General features: G+C 43.1%; 2 protein-coding genes across 2 annotated transcripts; both read right to left on the reverse strand.

The window, feature by feature from the left end:
* Positions 1 to 285: 285 nt before the first annotated feature.
* Positions 286 to 17,554, reverse strand: SLC51A (solute carrier family 51 subunit alpha). The gene is made up of 9 exons (XM_036850671.1): positions 17,309 to 17,554; positions 16,591 to 16,685; positions 5,363 to 5,517; positions 4,504 to 4,577; positions 3,937 to 4,095; positions 3,268 to 3,379; positions 2,831 to 2,977; positions 1,222 to 1,327; positions 286 to 669 (listed from the first exon to the last, which is right to left on the reverse strand). Exons 1-9 carry the CDS (start codon positions 17,344 to 17,346, stop codon positions 512 to 514), a joined length of 1,044 nt encoding a protein of 347 aa, XP_036706566.1. The 5' UTR covers positions 17,347 to 17,554; the 3' UTR covers positions 286 to 511.
* Positions 12,415 to 23,872, reverse strand: LOC118894412 (cyclin-dependent kinases regulatory subunit 2-like). Its single transcript, XM_036850672.1, has 3 exons — positions 23,525 to 23,872; positions 22,276 to 22,285; positions 12,415 to 12,425 (listed from the first exon to the last, which is right to left on the reverse strand). The coding sequence occupies exon 1, from the start codon at positions 23,863 to 23,865 to the stop codon at positions 23,635 to 23,637; it is 231 nt and encodes a 76-aa protein (XP_036706567.1). The 5' UTR covers positions 23,866 to 23,872; the 3' UTR covers positions 12,415 to 12,425; positions 22,276 to 22,285; positions 23,525 to 23,634.
* Between the last annotated feature and the right edge of the window lie 294 nt (positions 23,873 to 24,166).

Below are 24,166 nucleotides of genomic sequence, written 5' to 3' on the forward strand. Positions count from 1 at the left end.
CCACAAAGGGAGGCTGATCCAGATCTCCCAGGTCTAATGTCATCAGTGCCCTACTGACACATCTGTAAGGGAAAGAACACCTTTCATCTGTTCTTCAGAAGCCTGGTTTCTTCGAGAGTTTGGGCTCGTACTATTTTGCCTGGCTGAGTTCTATTCCTGTTATTATACCAGTAAAACTATCACATACTCTTCCCCCTTTCATTTGCTTTGGGAAAGCTCAGAGTAACCTTTTAATATACAAGCTTTATGGGCTAATAGTGGCACACACAGAGGCAATGTGCCCAGTTGTAGAACATCAAACTCCATCCTGTTTGTTTATTATAAAACTTAAAATACCTTCCTCAGGCAAGATCCAAAACAATTTCATCCTATTGCATAGTTCACATTCGTCTCTACAGTCAAGTGTATATCATTAGCCAGCTTGCTCTGACAGTGGAATCCATCCCCATTTGGTCAAGGTTGAGGAACAGTAAAGATATCTTGTGCCCATCTAATGAGTGCAGTGTCTCTTTCATTGTCCAAGCAATCCATCTCCAGCTTTGAGGTTCAAATCCAGGTTTGGAGAAGAGAAAGGTTCATATCCAACCTTGTCGTCTTTCCTTCGGTAGTATATTCGTGTCAGCACAGTTATCAGAAAAGTCTCCAGGATGAGGAGGTGGCAGTTCATCACTGCAGCATGGGGCAAAATATAATGTAGGTTATACTAACTTATAGAGGTGGTATACCACTAGCAGCCCTGGCGTATGAGTTGAACAACACTTTCTCCAATTTGTCCTCAAACCAGGACCTAGAGATATTAAGTTGTCACAAGTAACATAGCAGGTTAATAGTAGAGCCAGAACCAGAACTTGGCCCTCTACCTCCTGCAATTTGAGGCTAGCATTAAACATTTCTTTTGCATGTTTCATCAGCATGACTTCTGCTTCCTAACCACACCCGTTGCTCTTCCTGGAGCTGAGGGTTGAACCCATGGCTTCCTGGGTTGGCCATCAGGGCTGGCCTCAAGCTGTGGGATTGCAGCTTTCCTCTGTGTGATCAGAGAGGTCATAGTCTGCTTAGAGCTTCTGCTAGATTTCTTTCAGGTTCCTTTCTCAGTATTCTGAGCAGAACATTCTGAGTATTCTGAGATTGGCTGGCCCAACTTCTATTCTAAGTTCCTCTCCTCCCTGACCTCCCCCTCTTGCCCCTCCTGGAATAGAGTAGGAGCTCCTATGTGCTCACCTTGAGACCTGATTTTAGAAGAAAAGGGAGGCGAACAGGCAATCTGCCCACCGTTGGCCAAGACTGAGAAGATGGATGGCTGCAGGGCAGTCAGAATAAGGAGAACCTGCAGAAGAGAAAAGAGAAGTGAGGGTAGGGGCTCAGCATCCCCGGCACTGAGGCCAGCTGGCCCACTGCTGTGTTTGAGATGTGTCTTGTACTTGCCCTCTCTGAGCACACTTTTCTGAAGCACAGTCTCTTCAGGGCAGACTTGGCTTGTCTAGGCTTCCCCACAATAATCATGGGCAGGCTCGGCAATCACAGGGCTTTTACCCGCTAGCCTGACCCTGAGTGCTTCTGGGGCCCAGATCCCTTCTGTGCCCCTTCAGTCCCTTACTCCATTTTAGGCTCTTCTGTCCTCTGTCTTCCTCTGGACCCTCCAATTCTACCTACTATGTGCCTGTAAGCGGCACCTGCTTAGATCAAATGAGAATTTATGTGAAATCACTCTGTTAACTGTAAAGGAGTCATTGTGCCTTGGGAATAGGAGAAGGGCCCAGCAAGGAGACAGAAAGAATGAAATGAGAAGGGAAACAACACTGGGCTAGAAGTCACTGCATTTGGTGGAAAGGTTATCTCTGGGCTTAGAGAATGGAAAGTGTAAAAAGTAAACAAACGTGAGTTTTAGAGAATTGTCAGAAAAGATGTGAAGATGAAGAGGCGGTGTGATAAGAAGAGATGTGGGTCTGGGAGTAGACAGATCTAGGTTTAAATTCCAGTCCCATCCCTTATGAGCCTTTGAACAAGCCCCATAACATCTCAGTTTCCTCATTTGTAAAACAGAAATAATAATGACTCTGAGGATTATAGTGAATTTAAATGTAATTAATGTATGAAAAGTGCCTAGTATGTGGTATAGATACTTCATAGTTGTAGCTGTGATAATGCTGATGTTTCTGGTGGTGATGAATTGCAGGTTTTTAGAAGTAATGGGTAGTAAAGAAAAGAAAAAAGCAAAGGTATAAGAATTTAAGGTTTGATAATACATGTGTTATGGGTTGCACTGTATCCTAACCCTTAGTACCTCAGAATGTGACCTTATTTGGAAAAAGCATCATTGTTTTGGTAACTAATTAGATGTAATTAGTTAAGATGCGGTCATACTGGAGTAAGGTGGGTCCTTCCTTATTCCAATATGACTGATGTCCTTATAAGAAAAGAGACACAAGACACAGACACATGAGGAGAGAATGCCATGTGACATGCCAGGGATGCCAAGGATTGCTGCAAACCATCGGAAGCCAGGAATAGTCAAGGAAGGGTTCTCCCCCACAGTTTTCAGAGGGAACACGGGCCGCTGACATCTGGCCTCCAGAACTGTGAGACAACACATTTCTGTTGCTTTAAGCCACCCAGTTTGTGATATTTTGCTACAGCAACCCTTGGAAACTATTACAGCACAGAAAAGCAAAAACTGGGAAAGAGCAGGGATTCTTTTCCAAATCTCACAGGAAACCTAAGGCTTAAGAAGATTCCCAGACCCACTTTTATCCTTTATTAGTCTCAGCTCCTAACCCCTATTATTTGTGTCTCATTATTAACCACCTTTTTTCTCCCAGGGTATAGTTACCTGGAACAGAACAAATTTGGCTCCTATGTTCTGCTCGCCCAGGTGCAGCTTGGCTTGCTGAAAAAGAATGGCCAGGGCCCACAGAGCTGACAGGGTGGACACGCCAAGGAAAGTGTTGATCCACAGAGCCGTGCTCGTCTCCGAAATCTGGTGGCGGGCCAGAAAGTAGTCAGTGAGGAAGCAAGCCCTTTTCTCCTCCTTTTATTTCCCCTCTCCCGTGGTGGGGAAGGTAAAAAAGCCCCAAAGCCTTGGCCCCTTCCCATTTCTTCTCTCCCTGTCAGAGTCCCTGAGCCTCTGCTTTTCCACAGCCACCCTGTCCCTGGGGCTACCCCATTCTTGGGGCCCTGAATTAGGGGATATTGGCTCCAGCTATTCCTTCTAGAGCTCAAAGGTATTTAATGAATCTTGGCCTCCGCTGCCCCTTACTCCTGACTTACATCTGCTGGGTCATAGATGCCATCAGGGAGGAGAAACAGGCCCACCAGGCTCAGTGTTATCTTGAAGAAGACATACTGGAAGGGGCCCAACATCAGCAGCTGAAGCTTTTTCCTGAAGTGGGAAGAGGGTTAGGAACATGGACCCACAAACCACCCACCCCAAGAAGACCTTCCAGTTCCCTCACTGGGCTCCTGGGCTCCGCCATTATAGACATCAACATGGTCAAATGGATGGGGACTTCAGAAGAAGCCAGAGTGTTGAGAGCGTTGGGAACCCTCCTTCTTGCCTCCCACTCACCCTCAGACCAGAATGCTGCCTTTGAGCAAGAACTGAGTTTTGACCCCAACCTCATTAACCGAAATGGACGGAAGGGGAAAGTAAATAGTCCAAAATCCAGTTTGCTCTGTGTGGTAAAGTTTGTAGGGGACAGTGAGCTTAAGTGATGGGAACTTAGGAGTTCTCCTTCCTCTGCTCCCCTTACCCCTGCGTGGGTGCCCAGTGTGTGGACCCTGGCTGCGGGATGCCCACCCTTTCATCACTGGCTTGGTTCCATAAAAGCCTAATTCCATGAGGCTTGAAGCAGGGCTGAGAGAGCCAGCAGAGGCTCTTGGGAGAGTGCAGGAGGAGGCTAACCTGTTCTTCCAGGTAGCCTCTCCCTCCCACCTTACCTGGTGAGCATGAGTTTTGGGCAGCAGGGGCAGCAGCAGCAGCAGGGGCCTGTGTGGATCATCATTGGGGTGTCCTTCAGTGTCCTTACTACTGCCTCCTTCCCACCAAAGCCTTCCACCATGACCTGCATCAGCAGGTAAAAGCACATCGCATAAAACCTGGAGTTGGGGGAGAGGTGGGCCTGAGAGTACACAGAAGGGGAGGTGGCAGCAGCTGATAGGACAGCCCTTCCTGCCAAAGAAAAACAGACTGCAAAGGGGGCAGGGAGAGGTGGGGCTTCCTGAGGGGATCAGGTAGGGGCTAGGCGTTTTGAGTGTGTGACCCAAGAGGAAGTGAGAGAGAGGACAGGGTGGGAAGAGGGCAATTTCAGGCTGTGGGAATGAAATGGTGCCTGAGGATGAACTGGAAGTTCAAGGGCTCTATTTGTGATCACTTGGTTTGCACGGATTTATGGAAGGGATAGGGGATAAAAGAAGACACGGACTCGAGTCCTGGGGTTGAGGGGAGCAGAGTGGGGGACCCCAGAAGGATATCCAGTTCAGCTGGGGGCAGGGCAGGACACTCACGAGGTTATGGCCATTTCCACGAGCATGAGGGCGCGAGGGATCCAGAGACCAAAGCAGCAGAACACAGACACTATCTGCTTGGAGAAGAGCAAGGAGCTGGTTAGGGCAAGTAAGGAGGCTTCATGCTCACCTTTTGCAGCAAGGGCTCAAGGAAGCAAAACCTAAACATTCAAGGCACCATTACTTCAAAGTGACCAGCTGGAAAAATAACTAGTTAAAGTGACCTTGAGTCAGGGGGCTCTTTTGAAGACTATCTCAACTTATATCACTGGGGTAGGAGTAGGTCAGTTCATCTTTAAGATGTTATTAGAGCATCTGATGTCTTGAGATGGCCCAGGCAGATGTCATCTGGCAGGAAAGGACCTCAAGGGCTTTGTTCTTCCCGCCAAACAGACACAGAGCTCACCACATGGAAAGAGAAGTCCCATTTTATGACCTGGGAACATGCCAAAGACCTATCTAATAGCTGTGGGAGTGAGTTAAAAAGACCTATGACGTAAGGGTAGAGTGAGCATGACCCCATGGGAAAAGGTTCTTTTCCTCCTACCCTCTGAGGAACAGGAAGTTGGTGTGTCCAAGAAGGAGGCTTGCAATATTGTAGCAGGCGAGTAGCGAGTGAGGCTGCTGGTGGGCTGAGAGGGTTCTTCAGCTGTTTCTGTGGCTCTAAGGTATTTCAAACGCTCCATCCCACTGCCTGTTGACCTTCCAAGCATGGGGTCCTGACTGCAGATATCAGACTAAAGCCCTCACTCTAAGGTGGTAGAGGAAGGCAACTTGAATTGTTGAGTTTAAAGGAATCCTCAAGATGGACACTGCCTCCCCTCCAGTCCCTCCCAAAAGGCAGCTACAGGGCCCTCACCGTGGGCGCAGAGCTGCTCCAGAGCAGAGTCTTCCTCTTGATGGGGCAGTAAGTGTTCTTGTATAGGTAGACAGCATCCTCCAGGAAGATGGCGACTGAGCCCAGGGCAAGCAAGGTCATGATGACCGTGAGAGAAATTTCCGCAGGGCCCAATGCTAGAGTGGAAAGAGAGGGCAGACTCCAGTGAGCTGAAGACCAGGACTGAGGAGCAGAAGATGTGGGCTTCCTCATGTGCATCTAAATTGCTTTACCATATCTAGAATTACCTGGTCTAGGCCCCCTCATGCAGAAGATGGGCTTTTTCTTAGATCTAGGGTATCCAACATGTGACTAAGAAATAGTCATTCTTCTGCATTCATGAGAGACTAGACCAGATAATTCTAGGTATGGTAAGGCTTATCTGAACCAGGATATAGACACCAAACAAGTTTGTACATAATTAGCAAAAATTCTAAATTAGGAGGTCAACAGGGCTTATTCAGTTTTCTATTTCAGTGTCAGGTGTTTTGCTAGCAGACAGGGACCAATTAACATTATAATTAAAGCAGAATATAACTCTTGATTTACTTTAGAGCTGTTTAAATTTGATTTCAAAAATTATGTCACAAAACTGGGACATAGGAAGGGACTTTAACAAAAGAAATGGGTACGAGTAAAGACTCCAAGGACATTTGACCCACGTTGGCCTCACACTTAGTCTTACACTAAATGTGGCCCAGTAGCTCTCTTTAGTGTTTATTGAAATCATTTGAGGAGTTGTTAAAAAGTAGCTGTCCAGACCCTTTCCTCATAGATGCTGTTTCAACAGATCTGGAACAAATCTGGGATGGACCCAGTAATCCACATTTTAAACAAGCTCACCTGATAATGGTCAGAGGATAACAAACATTTTTTCAACAAACACCAGTGAAGCTCCTCTGGCCTCACCATTGCTAACAGGAAAACATTAATAGAGTCACAATATTTGTTTCTGAACATGTTCTAACCGATGCAACAATTAGTTTTAAACAAAGGGCTCTGTGTCCTCAGTGACTAAGCCTGGACCCTCATTTATCTAAGTCTCTTCCCTAGTTGGCAGACTCTTTCCTTTCAGCCACTTAACTGGCTAGATGACAGATGAAGTGGGGGAAGACTGTCAGAGTCCAGGGCGCTGTCTTATTACACTGGGAGTAAAGTATGAGGAAGGCATTGGCTGGTTTGCCCTACGTTTTCATGACTGAGGGCAACTCAGGCAGAGATATTACTGCTGACACCAAAACAGGAAGGAAGGAGACCATACCACAGTAAAGACTTGAGTTGTCATCTGGGTCAGTCATACCTGGCGGCACCACAAGGAGCAACCAGGACAAAGGTGAATTTGTCAAAAAATATGTTGATCCTCATTGTTCTTATTTCAGGGCACACGTTTTTCTCTCTGTTTCTGTTTGCTTTATCCAATAGGCCCTTTACCTCTGACCACAGTTAGGTCTGTGATCAATCCAGAGGACCTGCCATGGGGAAGGTGGCCCTTGGATTCCAGGTCCCAAGTTGTACTTCTGAAGTCAGTAGTAAGCTTCTCCTTTCTATTACAGGCCTCAAAAGACAGGACTGTGCTATTTTTCTTCCCTCCTCCCCATTCCTGCCTCCACCCCCCCTCCACTTAATTAGGATACAGCCCTCTCTGGGTGACCAAATTACTGGCTTGGCATTGCTGTTGCTGTTTAACTCTGTTGCCTCTTTCTCAATTAGCTCTACAGATATTACTCCAGTAGGCTCTGCAAATTTTAAACATTAAGAAAACAAAACAAAACAAACAAACAAAAGCCAAAAAAACACCTGGTTGCAGTCCTTTATTAAAAAGAGACTTTACCTTCCTTCCTTGAAACTTTAAAAATATAAACATCATGGTGTGGGGTTGGGGGCTGACACAATTTTACCCTTATACAATAAAAAAGTGGATTTAAAACAATTATGATTGTTTTATCATGAGATACACATATATCAAAATAATTCCAGATAGATTAAAGAGATAAACCTTTAAAAATCAAACAGGGAAAATTGAGAGAAAGAAAAGAAAAGAGAGAATTGTATCTGCATCAAGACTTTGGAGAGGGAAGACCTACCTAAGCTTAGGTGTAATCCAAGAAATCACAAAGAGAACGATGGGCAAATTTGACATAAAGAGTTTAAACTTCTGAATGTTAAAAAAATATATAGGCAGCAAACAGACTGGGGGAAAGCATTTTTAATAAATGTGTACACAAGTTTAAGATTTTTATTATGTAAAGAAAATAACAAAAACAGAAGGCTCTTGCAAATGGGAAAATGATACACAGTTCAGGAAGTGGGAAAATAGTCAACCTGCCTAGCAGTCAGAGAAGAGCAAAATAACAGTAATATATTATTTTTTGCAAAATAACAGTAATATATTATTTTTTGTTTTATTTAAAGATAATGTTTATAATGTTATTAATAGTCCTAAATTTTAAAAAACTTAAATGTCCAACAATACTGAAATTATTATGTAAAATACTCAATAGAATATTATGCAGGCATGAAAAATTTGTGCATACCATAAAAAAATCTTTGCAAAGACTATGTCCTAATATTTAAAAAATGTGTTAACACTGTTTTAAAAAACAGAAAAACTTATTAACAGATCCACACATTTATGGTCATCTGATTTATGACAAAGGCTTCTCTACAATTCAGGGAGAAAGGATTCTTTTCGAGAAAGTGCTGGGTTAATTGCGTCTCATTTAATATGCAAAGTGATAAAAAAGAACACTGACCCCTCCCTCACATCATACAAAAATACCTAAATGTGAAAGTTAAAACAATAAAGTTTTTAGAAGAAAACAGAGAAGTATACCTTAATGACTTTGAGACAGGCAAAGATCCTTTTAAAATAGGACACAAAAGCACTAATCATAAAGAAAAAAAAATTGATAAACTGGACTTCCTTAAAATTAAGAATTTCCATTTGACAAAGAAAACCATTAAGACAATGAAAGGACGTGCTCAGACCGAGAGAAGATATTTGCAGTACAAATACCCAACAAAAGACTCGTATCCGTAATATATAAAGAATTCCTATCAGTAAGAAAAAGAACACAATTTTTAAAAGTGAAAAAGACCTAAACAGTAACTTTTCGAAAGAAGATATCCAAATGTTCAAGAAGCATAAAAAGGTGCTAAATATTAACAGTCACTGGGGAAATACAAATGTGAGGTGCCATTATATACCCACCAAAAGGGCTAGAATTGCTTTTAATTTTAATCATCCTTTGACCAATGATTCTAAGTGCTGGTGAGGATGAGGAACAATTGGAACTCTCGCACATTGCTATTGGGAGTGGTGCCACCACTTTGGAAAACAGTTTGGTAGTATCTATTAAAGCTTAACATACACCTACCCTGTGACACAAAAATTCCACTCACGGAAACATATTTAATAGAAATGAGTGCCTTAATCACCAAAAGAATGTTCAGAGCAGCATTGTTCATAATGGCCAAAACTGGAAACAGTCCACATGTTCTTCAGCAAGAATACAGATACGGGCTTCCCTGGTGGGGCAGTGGTTAAGAATCCGCCTGCCAAATCAGGGGACACTGGTTCGATCTCTGGTCCAGGAAGATCCCACATGCCGCGGAGCAACTAAGCCCGTGCGCCACAACTACTGAGCCTGCGATCTAGAGCCTGTGAGCCAAACTACTGAAGCCCGCACGCCTGGAGCCCGTGCTCCGCAACAAGAGAAGCCACTGCAATGAGAAGCCCGCGCACCGCAACGAAGAGTAGCCCCCGCTCACCGCAACTAGAGAAAACCCGCGCACAGCAACGAAGACCCAGTGCAGCCAAAAATAATAAAATAATAATAAAAATCATTGCCCTTTACTGTATGTAATTTATGACTAAAACAAACAAATCTTTATGTGAAAGGCAGAATGCAAAATTAGCAAAGGGAATTTCCCTGGCAGTCCAGTGGTTAGGACCTGGTACTTTCACTGCCAGCGGCCTGGGTTCAGTCCCTGGTAGGGGAACTAAGATCCTGCAAGCTGCGTGGTGTGGCCAATAAATAAATACAAATAAAAAATAAAAATAAGTAGCGCAGTAAAATTATAACCATGTTTAAAGGATTTGACTGGGGAGAGAAAGGTAGAAAAGAGTTGATGGAAAGAGTGGGGCCCTAATATCTTTATCATATAAAATGGAAAGTGAAGAAGTACTGTCCATAGTTGGCAGAATAAGAAATAAAATATACGTGTAGTATATACAGCTATACAGATAATTAACTAAAAATATTGACGTAACTATGTGGAAAGAGTGGGAGAAGTTTGGTGCTAAGTGAATTAAATTTTCATGTATTATAGAAGCAGCTACAGATAATGTCCAAAATTGGTACCACAGGAAATAATGGTAATTTGAAGGTAACTATCAGAATAATCATCAGCTAAAAAAGGAGGACGAAGATTAGAAATGAGAGGACTTCCCGGGCGGTCCAGTGGTTAAGACTCTGTGCTTCCACCGCAGAGGGTGCCGGTTTGATCCCTGGTCAGGGAACTAAGATCCTGCATGCCGCGTGGCATGGCCAAAAAAAATTTTTTTAAAAGAAAAAAGAAATGAGAATAAATAGGGCAGGGCATAGTTGATTTTCTTTAGTAGCCTTTTTGTACTATTTAAATTTTTAACACACGTTCATGTGTTACTTTGATAAAATAAAAACATTATAAAATCATTGCCTAGGAAAAAGCCTAGAAATTAGTTAACAATGCTGTCTTTGAGTGATGATACTGTGGGTGGTTTTTGTCTTCTTTCTTTTCCAATTATTCTATAATGAATACGTATCTTATAACAAAAAAGTTTTTTTAAAACACATTGCCAAACATAGAATGACGTGAAAAAATTCATATGATGTCATGCTTATAAAAACAGGACATAAAATTGTAGTATGGTATGATTTCCACTAATGTTAAATAAAAGCATAGAAAACAGAACTTATACTACGATATCTGCAGTGCTGGTCTTGAGTGGTGGGACCATACATGACTTTTCCTCTTTTCACTTTTCTCTATTTTCGTATTGACTTTATTGAATTATTTTTACAATAGAAATGTTTAGTTAAAAAAAATACAGACAAAATATAAAGTCCAGATAGGCAGAAACCAAAATTAATTCAGTAGATTTCTAAACACCAACGTCCATTGTTGGCAAGGGGCATACCGCTGCAGGCCTCTCCTTGTGGGATTCCCCCACCCCCTACTTGACTCTTGTCCTCATCAGCTCACTGAGAGCTGAGAGTGGAAACAGCCCTTCCAGAAGCCAGCAAGTGTTCACTGTCCTTGACTGTTCCCCCTCCTTGAAAATCTCCCTCCCCTTGACCCCCAGAACAACAGTTCTCCTGGTTCCTCTCCTGGTCTCTGACCCTAGGTCTCCTCTACTGATTCCTCATCCTCTCCCGCACCCTGCGTTCTCCAAACTCAATCGCTGCCTCTCGCCTCTTCTGTTCATTGAGGTTTAGGATTTCCCTACCACTCCTCAGCCTCCCAACAACCACCTCAGCTGTTTCCACCTCCAGAACTTTATGGTACTTGGCTTCTGTCTGTTTGTCTTTTCTCCCTGAGCTCCCTGTGGCGGGTTCCTTCCCATCACTGAGCTCTCTGCTCAAATCCCCCTCCTCAGCCAGCCTCCCTTGAGCGTCCAGTGTGGTGTTACCTCCTCTCCCTCAAGCTGCCCCCCACAGTTAGGTTATTTACATATTTATTTACTTGTTTACTGTCTATCCCCATCGGAGCGATGGTAGTATAAACTCTGTGAAGGCAGGGATTTTGTCAGGCTTGTTTTCTGTTCTATCTCCAAATGCATGGAGCAGTAACTGTGACTATTTGTTGAATGAAAGAAATGACCCCATAAGAATTCTTATTGTCATCTCCATTTTATAGGTTTTTTCAGGAAACTAGGCTTAGAGAGTTGAGCACCTCACCCATGGTCACACAGCCTGGAAGTGACGGAGCTGGGATTTAAACCCAGGGGTTCCTGACCCTAAGTCCATTCTCTTCACCATTACACATGCTGACTCTTGGTGTGTGTTCACATAGCTATGGAAGGAAATGTGGAGTGATATAAACGATCAAATGCAGCCCTAAAGTTTGCTTAAGTTGATGAAGGTGGATGTGAGGCATATTCCAACTGTTCAATATGGAAGTGCTTTTGCAGTTTCTTGTATCTGCTGGCTTTAGTGCTCTATTCTTTCTCATACTTGCAGCATCTACCGGCTCTTGTATCCACTTCCATAGCGCAAAAGCTATGAGAGAGAGAACTTCCTTAGCATACATAGCCCGACACCACTACTCTACCTCAAATTCATTTATCTTCTTGGAAGATTGTCCTCTATCTTTTTTTTTTCTGCATCTTAATAGATATTATGGAACAAAAGTATCCAGTGGCTCCAGGATCTTTGGAAACACTTTAAACAAGGTTAAACATGTTTCTTTCCTGTGGAGTATACCAAGTTTTAAATCTGATTTAATTGTTAATTTCCAAAAGGAGGTTACACAATATAGCTTTTGCAAAACTTCTTTTTCTACAGGCTCTGTCTTCATGGAGCACTCCTTGGGATTAGTATTCCAAGGAACACGTTTTGGGAAATGCTTGTCTAACTCACCTGTTTAAATACAATTATACCTTTAGCAACTAGCAAATTTCCCTCTGTATCTGTAACAGTGAAGATTACTTTTTTAAATAATGAAAACAATATAAGAACATTAAAACTTTGAAAAAAGAGTATCACCATAATCCTAGCTAGTTCCTAAGCAAAAATTATTTTCATTTTTGCATAATGTATTTCCATGGAAGTTAAGAGCGTAGGCTCTGAGTTCAAAGTAAAATTCCATTTACTCCTTGCTCTATAATCTTGGGCAGGTCATTTACCCTCCAATTAAACTTCTTAGCATGGAATGTAGTATCTGCTCAGTAAAAACTAGCTTTAAAAAAGCATCCTGGTTAAAGTTCATACATATTGTATTACTGCAATCATACTGTAAAATTTTGCATTCTGTTTTTTTTCATCTAACATTTCATCACAGCCTGTCAAAAATTATTTTTATAATTATTTTTAAAATTATAAAGATTTAAAAAATAAATATAGTAATAGAGAAAACATTAATAATATCCATAATCCATTTTAAAGAGTGTTGCGATATTGCCAACTTTGCGTCAAAAGTTATTCTTAGAAAAATAAAACATTACAGATGTACTTGAAGGCCTCTGTATATACCTCCTGGATCCTTTTCCCTTCCCTACCTCACCTCCCAGGGCTAACCACTATTCTGAAGTTGAGGTGTATCTTTTCCTGTATGTTTTAATTTTTTACAATATATGTACATACTCAGCATATTATATTGCTTTGTATGAAAAAAAATCTATATAAATGGTATTAACCTGTGAAATGCTTTTCCACTCAACATTGTTTTCATGGTTGTTATTATTTTCATTGTGACAAACAAATGCTACCATAAGCATTCTTAAATGTGTCTCCTTGGCATGTATAGGAGAGTTCCTCTATTCAAACACTTAGAATTGCTGGGTTGTAGGAGATGAGAATCTTCAGTGTTAAAGGTATCTAATTATTCTTCAAAATGGTTATACCAATTTGTACTCCCACCAGCAGTCTATGAGAGTTCACAGTTCACCTTAAATTCACCATCACTTGGGATTATCGGACTTTTAATTTTCATCTTTGAGAGAGTAGTGAAATGTTATTTCATTGTTTAATTTGAGGTTCCCTAATTCCTAACAAAACAGATAATCTTTTTGTACCTTTATTGGCCATTTGGGTTTCTTCTTCTAGTATGAATTGTATGATCATCTATTTTTACCTGATTTTTATTGGGTAATTTTTCTTATACTGACTAATCATCCTTTGTTGGTTATAAGGCTTGAAAATATCTTCTCCCAGTCTTTGGTTTGGCTTTTAACATTGTTTATAGTGTTTTTAGTTGTACAGAATTTTGTTTGCTTTATGTAGTCAATCTTCAAGATCATTTGTGCTTTCTTGTGTTTTATTTTAGAAATTATTCTCTACTTCCAACCATAAGGATATCTTTCCGTATTTTCTTTTGTAAAAATGTTTGCATTTACATTTAGGTACTTAATCTATCTGGATTAAAGCTACACTGGAGTTATTTTCATGTTTATTTACTTGCCATAGGGACAGGCAATTGTCCAGCATCACTCCTCAAAGAGTCCATCCTGTCCCACTGATGTGTATACCATCCTTTCATATAGCAAGTCCCCAAGTGGCCATGGGTCTATTTCTAGGCCTTCTATTTTATTTCATTTTTCTGCTTGTCAGGCCCTTTGTGAAACAGGAGGGAAGGGGGCAGGGCACAACCTCTAAAAACCATAGCTCTTGAGGATGCGACATAAACTGGTTAGAAACAACTAGGTCCAAGATGGTGGAAGATTCAACTTCCAGTGGACCTTGAGCCTCATTATACACAGATTGTAATATATTAGCATATGCTAAATGACACACCCACAGGTGCTATGACAGTTCGGAGGCCAACCATAAAAGGACAAAAAATGAGCAGTGCCCCAATTCCTGGAAATCTCCGCCCCTTCCCCAAAATAGTTGGAATAATCCTCCCACTAGTTAGCCTATGAAATTACCCAGCCCATAAAAACTAATCACCCCATATTTCAGGGCCTCTTGCCTTCTGATATGTGTCACACTCTGTCTATGGAGTGTGTATCTCTGTAAATAAATCTACTTCTTACCTATCACTTTGCCTTTCACTGAATTTCTTCTGTGCGGAAACATAAAGAACCTGGTCTTCAGTGAGTGCTGAGACCAGGTGTGTGATTTCAATGAAAAGACAGTGGGGAACTTCCCTGGAGGTCCAGTGGTTAAGAGTCCTCACTTCCACTGCAGGGTGCACGGGTTTGACCTCTGGTCGGGAAACTAAGATGTAACATGCCACTCAGTGCGGCCAAAAATAAATAAATAAATACATTTTTTTTAAAGGAAAAAAAAAAGACAGTGGGTTCAAGTCCCAATCTGAGTTGTGTGGTTGCAGTTATTACATTGCTGCTTTAATTACTCTAGTCTTGATATATAACCCTTAATATCTTCCTTACTCTTTATCAAAATTGTCTTGGCTTTTCTTGGCCCGTCACTCCCACAAATACATGTTTGGATCAGTCCAGTAAAAAAAATAATCGTGTAGGGATTATAATTGCAATCATATCACAGGCATTTCAAAAACAGATTATTGAAAGTTTCAATAGTTCTTCCCAGAATAGTTCTTTCTTAAATGGCATTTAATTTAAGGAATAACAGAGTTTATAAATGAAGGAGGAAGGGGTTTCACCACATCCTCCAATGGGCACCTCTTCCTGACTCTCCTATTTCTGTCAGTGTCATCACCACTGTCCAGATTCTCAGAGTCATCATTAGAGTTTCTTTTTCCTTCACTTACCTTGTCTAAATATTTACCAGATTGCCTGCTCTTTCTTTGGATTGCCTGTATTTTCCAATCTTCCCTTCCTTTCCCTGACACTGATCTGGCTCAGGTTTTGCCCTTCCTGCTGGGCTGGGGCAATAACCTCCAATTTATACCCCTGATTCTCAAGACTCTTCCTCCCCAAAGTCTAACTTGATTGCTGATTAATGATCCTGAAACACTATCCAGCCCCTCCCAATCTCAGAGCCCTTGTCCACTCCTTCTGTCTGCAGGATAAAGTACAACTCCTCTGCCTGACACTCATCAGGCCCCACCTTACCTGCCCAGCCCTCTCAATTGTCCCCTGCTTCCCCACCAGTAACCTTGAATCTTGCCAGATCCAGCTCCTCAGTGTCTGGAGAACCTGCCTGCTCATTCTATCTCCACCCCAACCCCAGCAGTGCCCACCACCGGCTCTCCACTTTCCAACTGCTACCCACTCCAACAGTTCCACTTGGGAACGAGGCAGCTCTCCAGACTACCAGACTCAGAATGGTCTCCCTGCTTTGAACATCCTTGGTGCTTCTATTTGCACATTTTGTAGCAAAGCAATGTGAGATCCATTTTCATTGTGTAAGGAAGGATTTCCCAATCTCAGCACTATTGACACATTGGCCCAGATAATTCCTTGTTGTGGGGACTTTCCTTTGTTTCCAGGGCAACATCCCTGACCTCTACCCACTAGATGCCGGTAGCACCCTCTAGCTGTGGCAACTGAAACTGCCTCCAGACATTGTCAAAAGTCTCCAGTGGGACAAAATTGCCTCTGGTTGACAACACTGGTGTGTTGTCACTCGTACCACCATCTGCACTCTCTGAACAAGAGGTCCCTGGAGCTGGACGTAGCATCTGCCTACTGGCATGAACCATAGAGCAGCTACAAGGCCTCTCTGGATACCCTCTGGCAGTTGGTATTCACTCTGGTTCAAAACATCTGAAACGAGGCTGAACACTGTCCGAGGACATGCCCATGTCTGCCTCCTAGTTCACACTGACAACATCCTGCTGTTCAGGAAGAGTCTACTCCTTGAGGTAGATGTCAGGAAGGAGGCTGGGAAAGGCATTAAGGATACCATAGAGACACAGACTCCTATTCATCAATGCCTAAGAGGTAGTTAGTCATGCAGTAGGGAGACCAAATAAAATGTGGATGCGAGCCACATTTGCTTTCAAGATTCTAGGGTCATTTGATTGTCATGTTTTAGGTGCCCAAGGAATAAACAGAGTCCCATCATCTGCCTTTCACTTTCAAAAGAAATTCAGTAATAGGATCTAGTTGGCCAACACTGTCAGGATACTTTTACAGGTTCACCTAAGTTTTCAGAACGTTATGCATAATAACCACCCCACTAGAATTGTATAGACCCTCTCCTGAGGAGGATGTTGTGCAGACCTCAAGGGGATTCTATGGGGCTCTGGGCACCAGCTTGAGTCCCTGGGTGGCCCTGGGGTCTGAAAAATGCTCCAGACCACTGTCCCCAATTTCAGCTGGGGAGGCCCAGCATGCAGGTTTGTCTGTGGGCCATGCTGTCGTGCCTCTCTTTTGGCCTTTTGTCTCCTCCAGGAGTTGTTCTTCTCCCAGGTTTTTACCGTGATAGACAGACACTGGGCCAGTCATCCTCCCAGGCCCTCCAGGCTGGCCAGCTCAGGACCACCTCTCCTCAGCCCCTCTCAGCTCTTCCGACTTCCCCCGGGATGTTCATTTTTTCCCTCCTTTCAGTTCCCTCTACAGAGGGTCCCTGACTCACCTCTCAGAAGTTGGGCTGCTGTGGGAGGGTGAGAGAAGCAGGCAGAGGGAATGCTGTAATTGGTTTTCAGTACCTCCAGAAGATCTGCCGTGTACCTGGAGAGACACCAGCCTGTGTTCAGAATATGGGGACCTGGGGACGGGGAGGGTAGCAGAAGGGACACCAGCAACCTGACATTCCCTCAAATACTCCTGGGTTCAGGGAGCTTGTCCATCTCCCCTCAAGGCCCTGACTCTTAGAGGGAATGGAGAATTGGCCAGGGTCACTGTGTAAGGCAGGCTGCCACCTAGGCCATGGGTAGGTCTGGCTGCAGTGCTCAAAAAGCCCATAGTCCATTTTCTCCACTTCCATCGGGGCAGAAGCCCAGAGGTTGGCTAGGGAGAAAGAGCAGGGTCCCAGAGAAAGAGTGGACCCTTAGTACCAGGAATGGATCTCCAGCTGGTCAGGGCTCTGTGCATGCCCCCCATTGCCCCCACCTCTGGGATCTTTCTCTCCCTGGTTGGGGGCCAAAGCCAAGGCTCTGAAGGGTCATACACTCGCCCTACCCCACAGTGTCCCTGAGGACCTTGTGGGATGGCCAGACCATTATTAGTCCTGTGTCATTCTGTGTGCTGGGAGCCAAAGGGCCCTGAGAGGGAGGTAGGGACAGGCCAGAGTGAGAGGGGTCCCTGCTGCTTAGCAACTGGCTCCTGGCTCGGGGCTTGCCTCCCTCACTCACCTGGGATCAAGCTTTATCTGAGTCCCGTCTGGCTCCATTGTCTCCTTTTTCTCTCTGGCTTTCCTTCCCGGCAGGCACTGAGGACCCAGGAGGGACAGGCAGGTGTGGGCCCCAGGGGAGGTGGCTCCTGCCGGCTCTGCTGCCTGCGGGACTGGGCTGTGGGTAGGTGGAGTGGCTGGGTCTTCGCTTCTCTCCCTCCTCAGGCCTCCGTGCCCACAAGCTCCTATCTCAGAGTTCACCGCAGAGGAATTTGATCCCCTCAGCTGGCTGAGTTCCCTGGTTCCTACTCCTCCCTGTCTGTAGGTGTGGCCCCTCCTTCCTCCCTCCCACAAATGCCTTTGGCCGCCCCTTGCCCCCAGCCCGCCCTCACCCTCCATCCCTCCTAAGGAGCCTTTTAGGGCTGTGGTAGAGACAAAATCCTTGGTCCTCCCCGCAAAACCCCCTGGTCAGCAACCCCTTCTTCCTCAGAACCTGGCTGGAACGCTGGCTCTGTCCCCCTGAAGATGGAAGTCAGGGCTGAGGCCTTGACTGTGTTGGTGCTGTTGGCTTGGAGTGTGGAAGGGAGGGCTAGCCGGGAAGTCCAGATAAGGCCCATGTGGGTTTCCCAAAGCCCAGCCCACAGCATCCTGATGGCAGGCTCATCCAGCCAAACGGCCCCAGAAGATGCAGCAAATGGGGAGTGGGGAGGGTGTATTTAAGAGGCAGAGTTACTGAGTGAGATTTCTGGGCATTTTGACAGATTCTGAAAAACCGCCGAATTGTATGCTTCTAAACTATTTTATTGATTGGTGATTTCTCTTCTCTCTCCAAGTAGATTTAAACCTATTTAAGGCCAAGCATAGTACCCCTAAGTTCCCAGCACAGGATCTCACACATACTAAATGCTCCTTAGAATTGGTTGCATGACTGATAAAATAATAAAATCATAGCAACAGTAGCTAATGTATATTGAGCATTCATGCACCAGGTGCTGTAGGAATTGCTGCATGTTCCTTATCTCATTTAAACCTTACAATTACTCTTAGGAGGTAAATGCTATCTTTATTCCCATGTTACAGATAAGGAAACTGAGGCTCAGAGGGGTTATGACACCAGATTGGATAGAAAGACATGGAGGTGTGGAGAGAGGCAGAAGGAACCTGGGTCAGGGGCTGTGTTGAGGCTCAGATGAAGTTTTCGATAGTAAAAAAAGAAAGAAAGAAGAATAAAGGCCCATGAGAGGGTCAAGAGAATCAGTTCTGGGAAGGTAGAGAAATCCCCCTGCTCTGGGCTGGTAAGTAAATACAATCAGAGGAAGAAGTTACTGATGTGGCACTAAGAAGACTCCCTACTCCTGTCCCAAAGCACCTCAAAATATCTCCTACGGTTCAAGAAGAGCCTTCTCCCTCTTTTACCCTTCTCCTAAAGTACAGTTCTCTGGACAGGACAATGTAATGGTCCAGGAGTCTCAGGGGCCAATTACCTCCTAAGGTGGAGGTAAGGGCACAACAAATAAAATAAGGGCACTAACCTCCTGAGGGTCAGTCGCCTGGGCCCCGCCCTAGCAAGGCACAGGCTGACTCAACTTCCTCAACCATTTCCACAGGAGTGCTCCATCCTGCCTGGGTCATTCATCTCTAGCCCGGTGAGAGGCCTTGAGCTGAACCACCCAGAGCCCTGAACTTTAGACTTCCCTAGAGGAGAACACAGGGTGCTGAGGATGTTCTCTGAAACTTCTTTAGGACAGAAATGGGGGGTGGGGCGTGGTGGAGGCAGGAGAGGAGGTTTGAAGAGCAGGAGGGAGTTGGAAAGGGAAGGCTGCTGGGTTGACACTCATGTTCCCGCAGCTGGGCAGCAGGGGCTGGTAGGCCCAGGGGAGGCTGGCTAATCCTCAGGATGGATGATGATGGAAGGAAGAATGGCAGGGGGTTGGTGAGAGGGAGGGCTATAGTGCTGATGTGGTACTTCTGTCCGACCCAAAGTCCCTATCTTCTGTACAGTGGGACCCATGGATTAGTTAGGGCTGGGCCATCCATAGCTAAGGCGTATCAGGAAAATGAGCTGGAGCAGCCAATCAAGTTCTTCTCTTGCTAATTTAGGACTGCTAGCTGTCAAACACTGATGTTTAGAATCAAGGAAAACAAATTCTTTGGACTTCCCTGGTGGTCCAGTGGTTAAGACTCCGTGCTCCCAATGCAGGGGGCCCAGGTTCAAACTAGATCCCGCATGCAGCAACAAAAATCCCACGTGCTGCAACTAAGACGCGGCACAGCCAAATAAATAAATAAATATTAAAAAAGTAATAACCTATTAAAGAAAAAGAATGAATTCTTCACTTCACTTTTTCTTTTTTTTGGTTTAATTTTCTCCACAAAATCATATGGTAACATGATAAGACATCTATCACTTCAGTTTGGGCTTTCTCAGTGTAAGGGTAATTTTTGAAAAAAAAAGACCAACCAACGATAAATTTCGTCAGTTTTCCCTAGTGCTCCTCAATCATTTGATATTTATTTATTATTTTTTTAATGCTGTATTTCTTCCTTTTAAAAAAATTTATTTGTTTTCTTTATTTCTTTGGCTGTGTCAGTCTTAGTTGCAGCACACGGGATATTCGCTGAGGCGTGTGGGCTTCTCTCTTAGTTGTGGCGTGAGGGTTTTCGCTCTCTGGTTGTGGTGTACGGGCTCCAGAGAGCGTGGGCTCTGTAGTTTGTGGCACTCGGACTCTCTCGTTGAGGTGTGCGAGCTCAGTAGTTGTGGCACGTGGGCTTATTTGCCCTGTGGCATGTGGGATCTTAGTTGAGTGTGTGTGTCTGTGTGTGTAATGTCTTCATATGGCTTGGGTATCATGGTAATATTAACTTCATATAATGAATTAGGAAGTGTCCTTTCTTCTTTCCTCTTCTATCTCTTGGAAGAGTTTGAGAAGGGCTGGCATTCATTCTTCTTTAACGTTTGGTATAATTTACCAGTGAAGCCGTAGGCATTCTTTTTTGAAGAGTCTACCATGTTATCAACCTTATTGATAACCCATTCTTCAATTCTAAGCTGTTTTAGACTAGCCCCTTATTGGCTGATTACTTTTGGGGTCATTTAAATAATATTCTCTCTTTTAAAAAAACCCCAGAAGAAATAAACAAACCAAATCAAACCAAAACCAAACAGTTTTGGTTTGGTAACCAAGAGGTTACCAGAGGGTAAGGGGCGGGAGGGAGGATAAAATGCGTAAAGGGGATCAACTGCATGGTGATTGATGGAAACTTTTGGTGGTGAACATGCTGTAAGTGTATACAGAATTGGAAATATAATGTCCTACACATGAAAACTATATAATGTTAAAACCAGTGTTAGCTCAATAAAAATACATTTTTTAAAAATTAAAAAAATTTATGGGGCTTCCCTGGTGGCGCAGTGGTTGAGCGTCTGCCTGCCAATGCAGGGGACACGGGTTCGAGCCCTGGTCTGGGAAGATCCCACATGCCGCGGAGCAGCTGGGCCCGTGAGCCACAACTACTGAGCCTGCGCGTCTGGAGCCTGTGCTCTGCAACAAGAGAGGCCGCGATAGTGAGAGGCCCGCGCACCGCGATGAAGAGTGGCCCCCGCTTGCCACAACTAGAGAAAGCTCTCACACAGAAATGAAGACCTAACACAACCATAAATAAATAAATAAATAAATTTTAAAAAAAATTAAAAAAATTTAACTTGCATTCTAATATAATGTCTATCAACATCATAAGATGCTGCTTCTTTTGCAAGATTTAAAATGTCACTTTGCAATAAGTTGTCATCATACCTGCACTTGGCATTGTTTTGCACTGCAGTTGAGATGTAAAAGGAAGGTGCTAGTATTAAAGGAAAGGTGATATTTGAGTGGGGTCTCATTTCTCATTCATTAGTGAATATTTTTGGGTTCTGATGTTTTCATTTACTACACAACATCATAAGTTTAGGGATTCAGATGATGACAACTAAGAACGCAAAAAGGCTCCCGGATTCTAAAACTACAAACATTGGAATACAGGGTGCTAAATTCAATAAATCAATGAAAGAAAAATCCACAAACAAACTCTAGAGATTAGCACATAGGGTGTTTATTAGGGGATGATTTGGGGACCAACACCTGTGGAAGGGAAGGGAAAGAAAGGAAAGGGAAGGAAGCAGGGCTGAGCAAAGGGAGAAGTCAATCTGTGGTAAGGGCCTAATAAAAGCCTCAGCCAACTCCAAGGTCACATGGGGGCTAGGATGGCCCTTTGGAATTGTCCTGCACTGGGGCAAAGTGTCTGGGCCTTTATAACCTCATGTTGGACCACTCCTTGGATGCAACCTGCCCTTGGAAGGAGGTGGGATCCTGGGTGAGGCAATTTTCTTTAGGGGAGGCAATCCCCAAAGCTGAGGCTGTTTTCTAGCCACTGGGGGGATAAGATCTTCATTCCTGAAGGGGGCTCCAGAGAGCGTGGGCTCTGTAGTTTGTGGCACTCGGACTCTCTCGTTGAGGTGTGCGAGCTCAGTAGTTGTGGCACGTGGGCTTATTTGCCCTCTGGGAGGCACCTCATAGTGTTACCCGCAGATCTTAGTGCACATGAAGAACTTAGTATCTGTCGTAAGAGGGAAAGGAAAGCTTATTTGATAAATGACGCCGGAACAACTGATTATAACGACATGGGGAAAATACACGATTAGATAGACCTTTACCTTGTATCTTACCCTTACATTAATTTCAGGTAGGTTAAAGAGTTAAATGAAAAAGAAAACAAGAAATATAGTTAAATATTTATCAGATAGAAGGAGTTAAATATAGTTAAATATTTATCAGATAGAAGGAGGGGAAAGACATAGAAATAAGGTGAGATGATGCTAAGGAAATGATCCATAGATTTGATTATATAAAAACAACAAAAACTTTATACACTAAATATTGCATGCAAAATTAAAAGGCAAACAATAATTGGGAACATATTTGCAATAAACACAACCAAAACTTTTAATACAAGAGAGCTCCTGCAAATCAGAAAGAAAAACCCAACACTCCCATCAAAAGCACAATGAGATACCATTTCATGCCCATTAGGATAGATATTGTAAAAAACAAACAAAAACAAAAACAGAAGAAAACAAAAAGTGTTAGCAAGGATGCGAAGAAATTGGAGCCCTTGTCCATTGTTAGCAGGAATGTAAAATAATGCAGCTGCTATGGAAAATACTATGGCAGTTCCTCAAAAAACTAAACATAGAATTACCATATGACCCAAAAGATTGAAAGCAGGAACCTGAATAAACATTTGTGCACCCATGTTCATAGCAACATTATTCACAATGGTCAAAAGGTGGAAACAGCCTAAATGTCCATTAACATTTAGGATGAATGAATAAACAAAATGTGGCATATACATACAATTAAATATTGCTCAGTCTTAAAAAGTCAGGAAATTCTGATACATGCTACAACATACCAACTTCCAAGACTGCTGAAGCTCAAGGATGAATCTTGAGGACATTATGCTGAGTGGAAAAAGGCAGATACAAAAGGACAGATGTATGATTCCACTTCTGTGAGGTACCTAGAATAGTCAAATTTCATAGAGATAGGAAGTAAAACAGTGGTTACCAGGAACTGGGGAGAGAGGGAATGAGGAGTTATTGTTTAATGGTACAGAGCTTCCACTTGGGATGATGAAAAAGTTCTGGAATGGATAGTAGTGATGGTTTATACATAACATAAGTTTTATGTTATGTATATTTACTGCAATAAAAAAAAGAGAAAAATACTTCTACATTTGAAATGTGAGCAAGCAAACGATGTACAAAGGCAATTCACAAAACAACTACAATAAAATGACCTATAGATATATAAAAATATTTAATTTCATAAGTAATTTAAGGAGATATAAATTAAAAGATCAAGTTATCATTTGTCCTCTATAAAATTGGGGAAATTATTTTACATTAATACCTAATTATAGTGTTAGTATTATGATATGGGTATGGTCATAATAGTATAAACGTGCACAAACTCTCTAGAAAGCATTTTTAAATTATGTAAAATATGTTTTACTTAAAATTTTTTTTAAATGTGACATATAAACTTTATTTAACAAAAGTAACAGGTAAAGTCAAACAGGCACTTATATTAAGAGAAAAACTGACTAGAAGAAATTTTATCTTAACCACCTTATAGTTAACCTACTTGCAGTTGCATTTAACTGAGCTCTGTTGCTGTGAAGAATACAGCTCATGCACAGATATGGATGAACGATCTGTACATTTTCCAAGTATTCACTGAATACTACCTTATATACACATATACATTAAATTTGAAAAAGATTTAATTGATGATCCCCAGATATACTTCATTTTTGTTGACCTTTTGGAAGAGGTCGTATGAAGCAAAGAAGGTGTGCTTCTGGCTCATGAACCGTGTAATGAACCCAGCCTAGACTCCCAAGTCTCCTCCACTCCTCCTCAGACATCAGATGGGTTTTGGGTACTTGTTTGGAAAGTTCTCTGGGTAACATGACATGCCAGTACTCGTGGTGCTCATCGAAGTACTTGTCCGAGTAGCAGATCTGCTCATGGGCCATCCTGCGGGCGGGCACTGGGCAGCACAAGACTGGAATGACAGGACGCGAAGAGTGGACGCAGGCGAGAGACACGTCCAAGTCGGGTAAGGCAACGACTCGACTCTGAAATATGTTTTCAATATTCGCATTCATTGGGCCTAAATCCAACTGTTAGGAATCTATCGTAAGGAAACAGTTGGAGATGCAGGCATGTGGATAACGGCAGAAGGCACCGCTGGAACAAAGAATACAATGAAGTGAGGGAGCAAGTTCTGTGAATATATGTGGCAGAGAATTCCAGGGAAAGAGAAGAGCAAGTGTG

The sequence above is a fragment of the Balaenoptera musculus genome, chromosome 4 (assembly GCF_009873245.2).
Source record: "Balaenoptera musculus isolate JJ_BM4_2016_0621 chromosome 4, mBalMus1.pri.v3, whole genome shotgun sequence".
Lineage (NCBI taxonomy): Eukaryota > Metazoa > Chordata > Mammalia > Artiodactyla > Balaenopteridae > Balaenoptera > Balaenoptera musculus.

Coding starts and splice junctions, on each gene's coding strand:
- SLC51A (XM_036850671.1), bottom strand. CDS start 17,346: ATGGAGCCAGACGGGACTCAGATAAAGCTTGATCCCAG. Junction 1,328..2,830: donor CCAAATTTGTTCTGTTCCAG/GTAACTATACCC, acceptor TCTCTTCTGCAG/GTTCTCCTTATTCTGACTGC. Junction 670..1,221: donor TTCTAAAATCAGGTCTCAAG/GTGAGCACATAG, acceptor CCCATGCTGCAG/TGATGAACTGCCACCTCCTC.
- LOC118894412 (XM_036850672.1), bottom strand. CDS start 23,865: ATGGCCCATGAGCAGATCTGCTACTCGGACAAGTACTTCGATGAGCAC.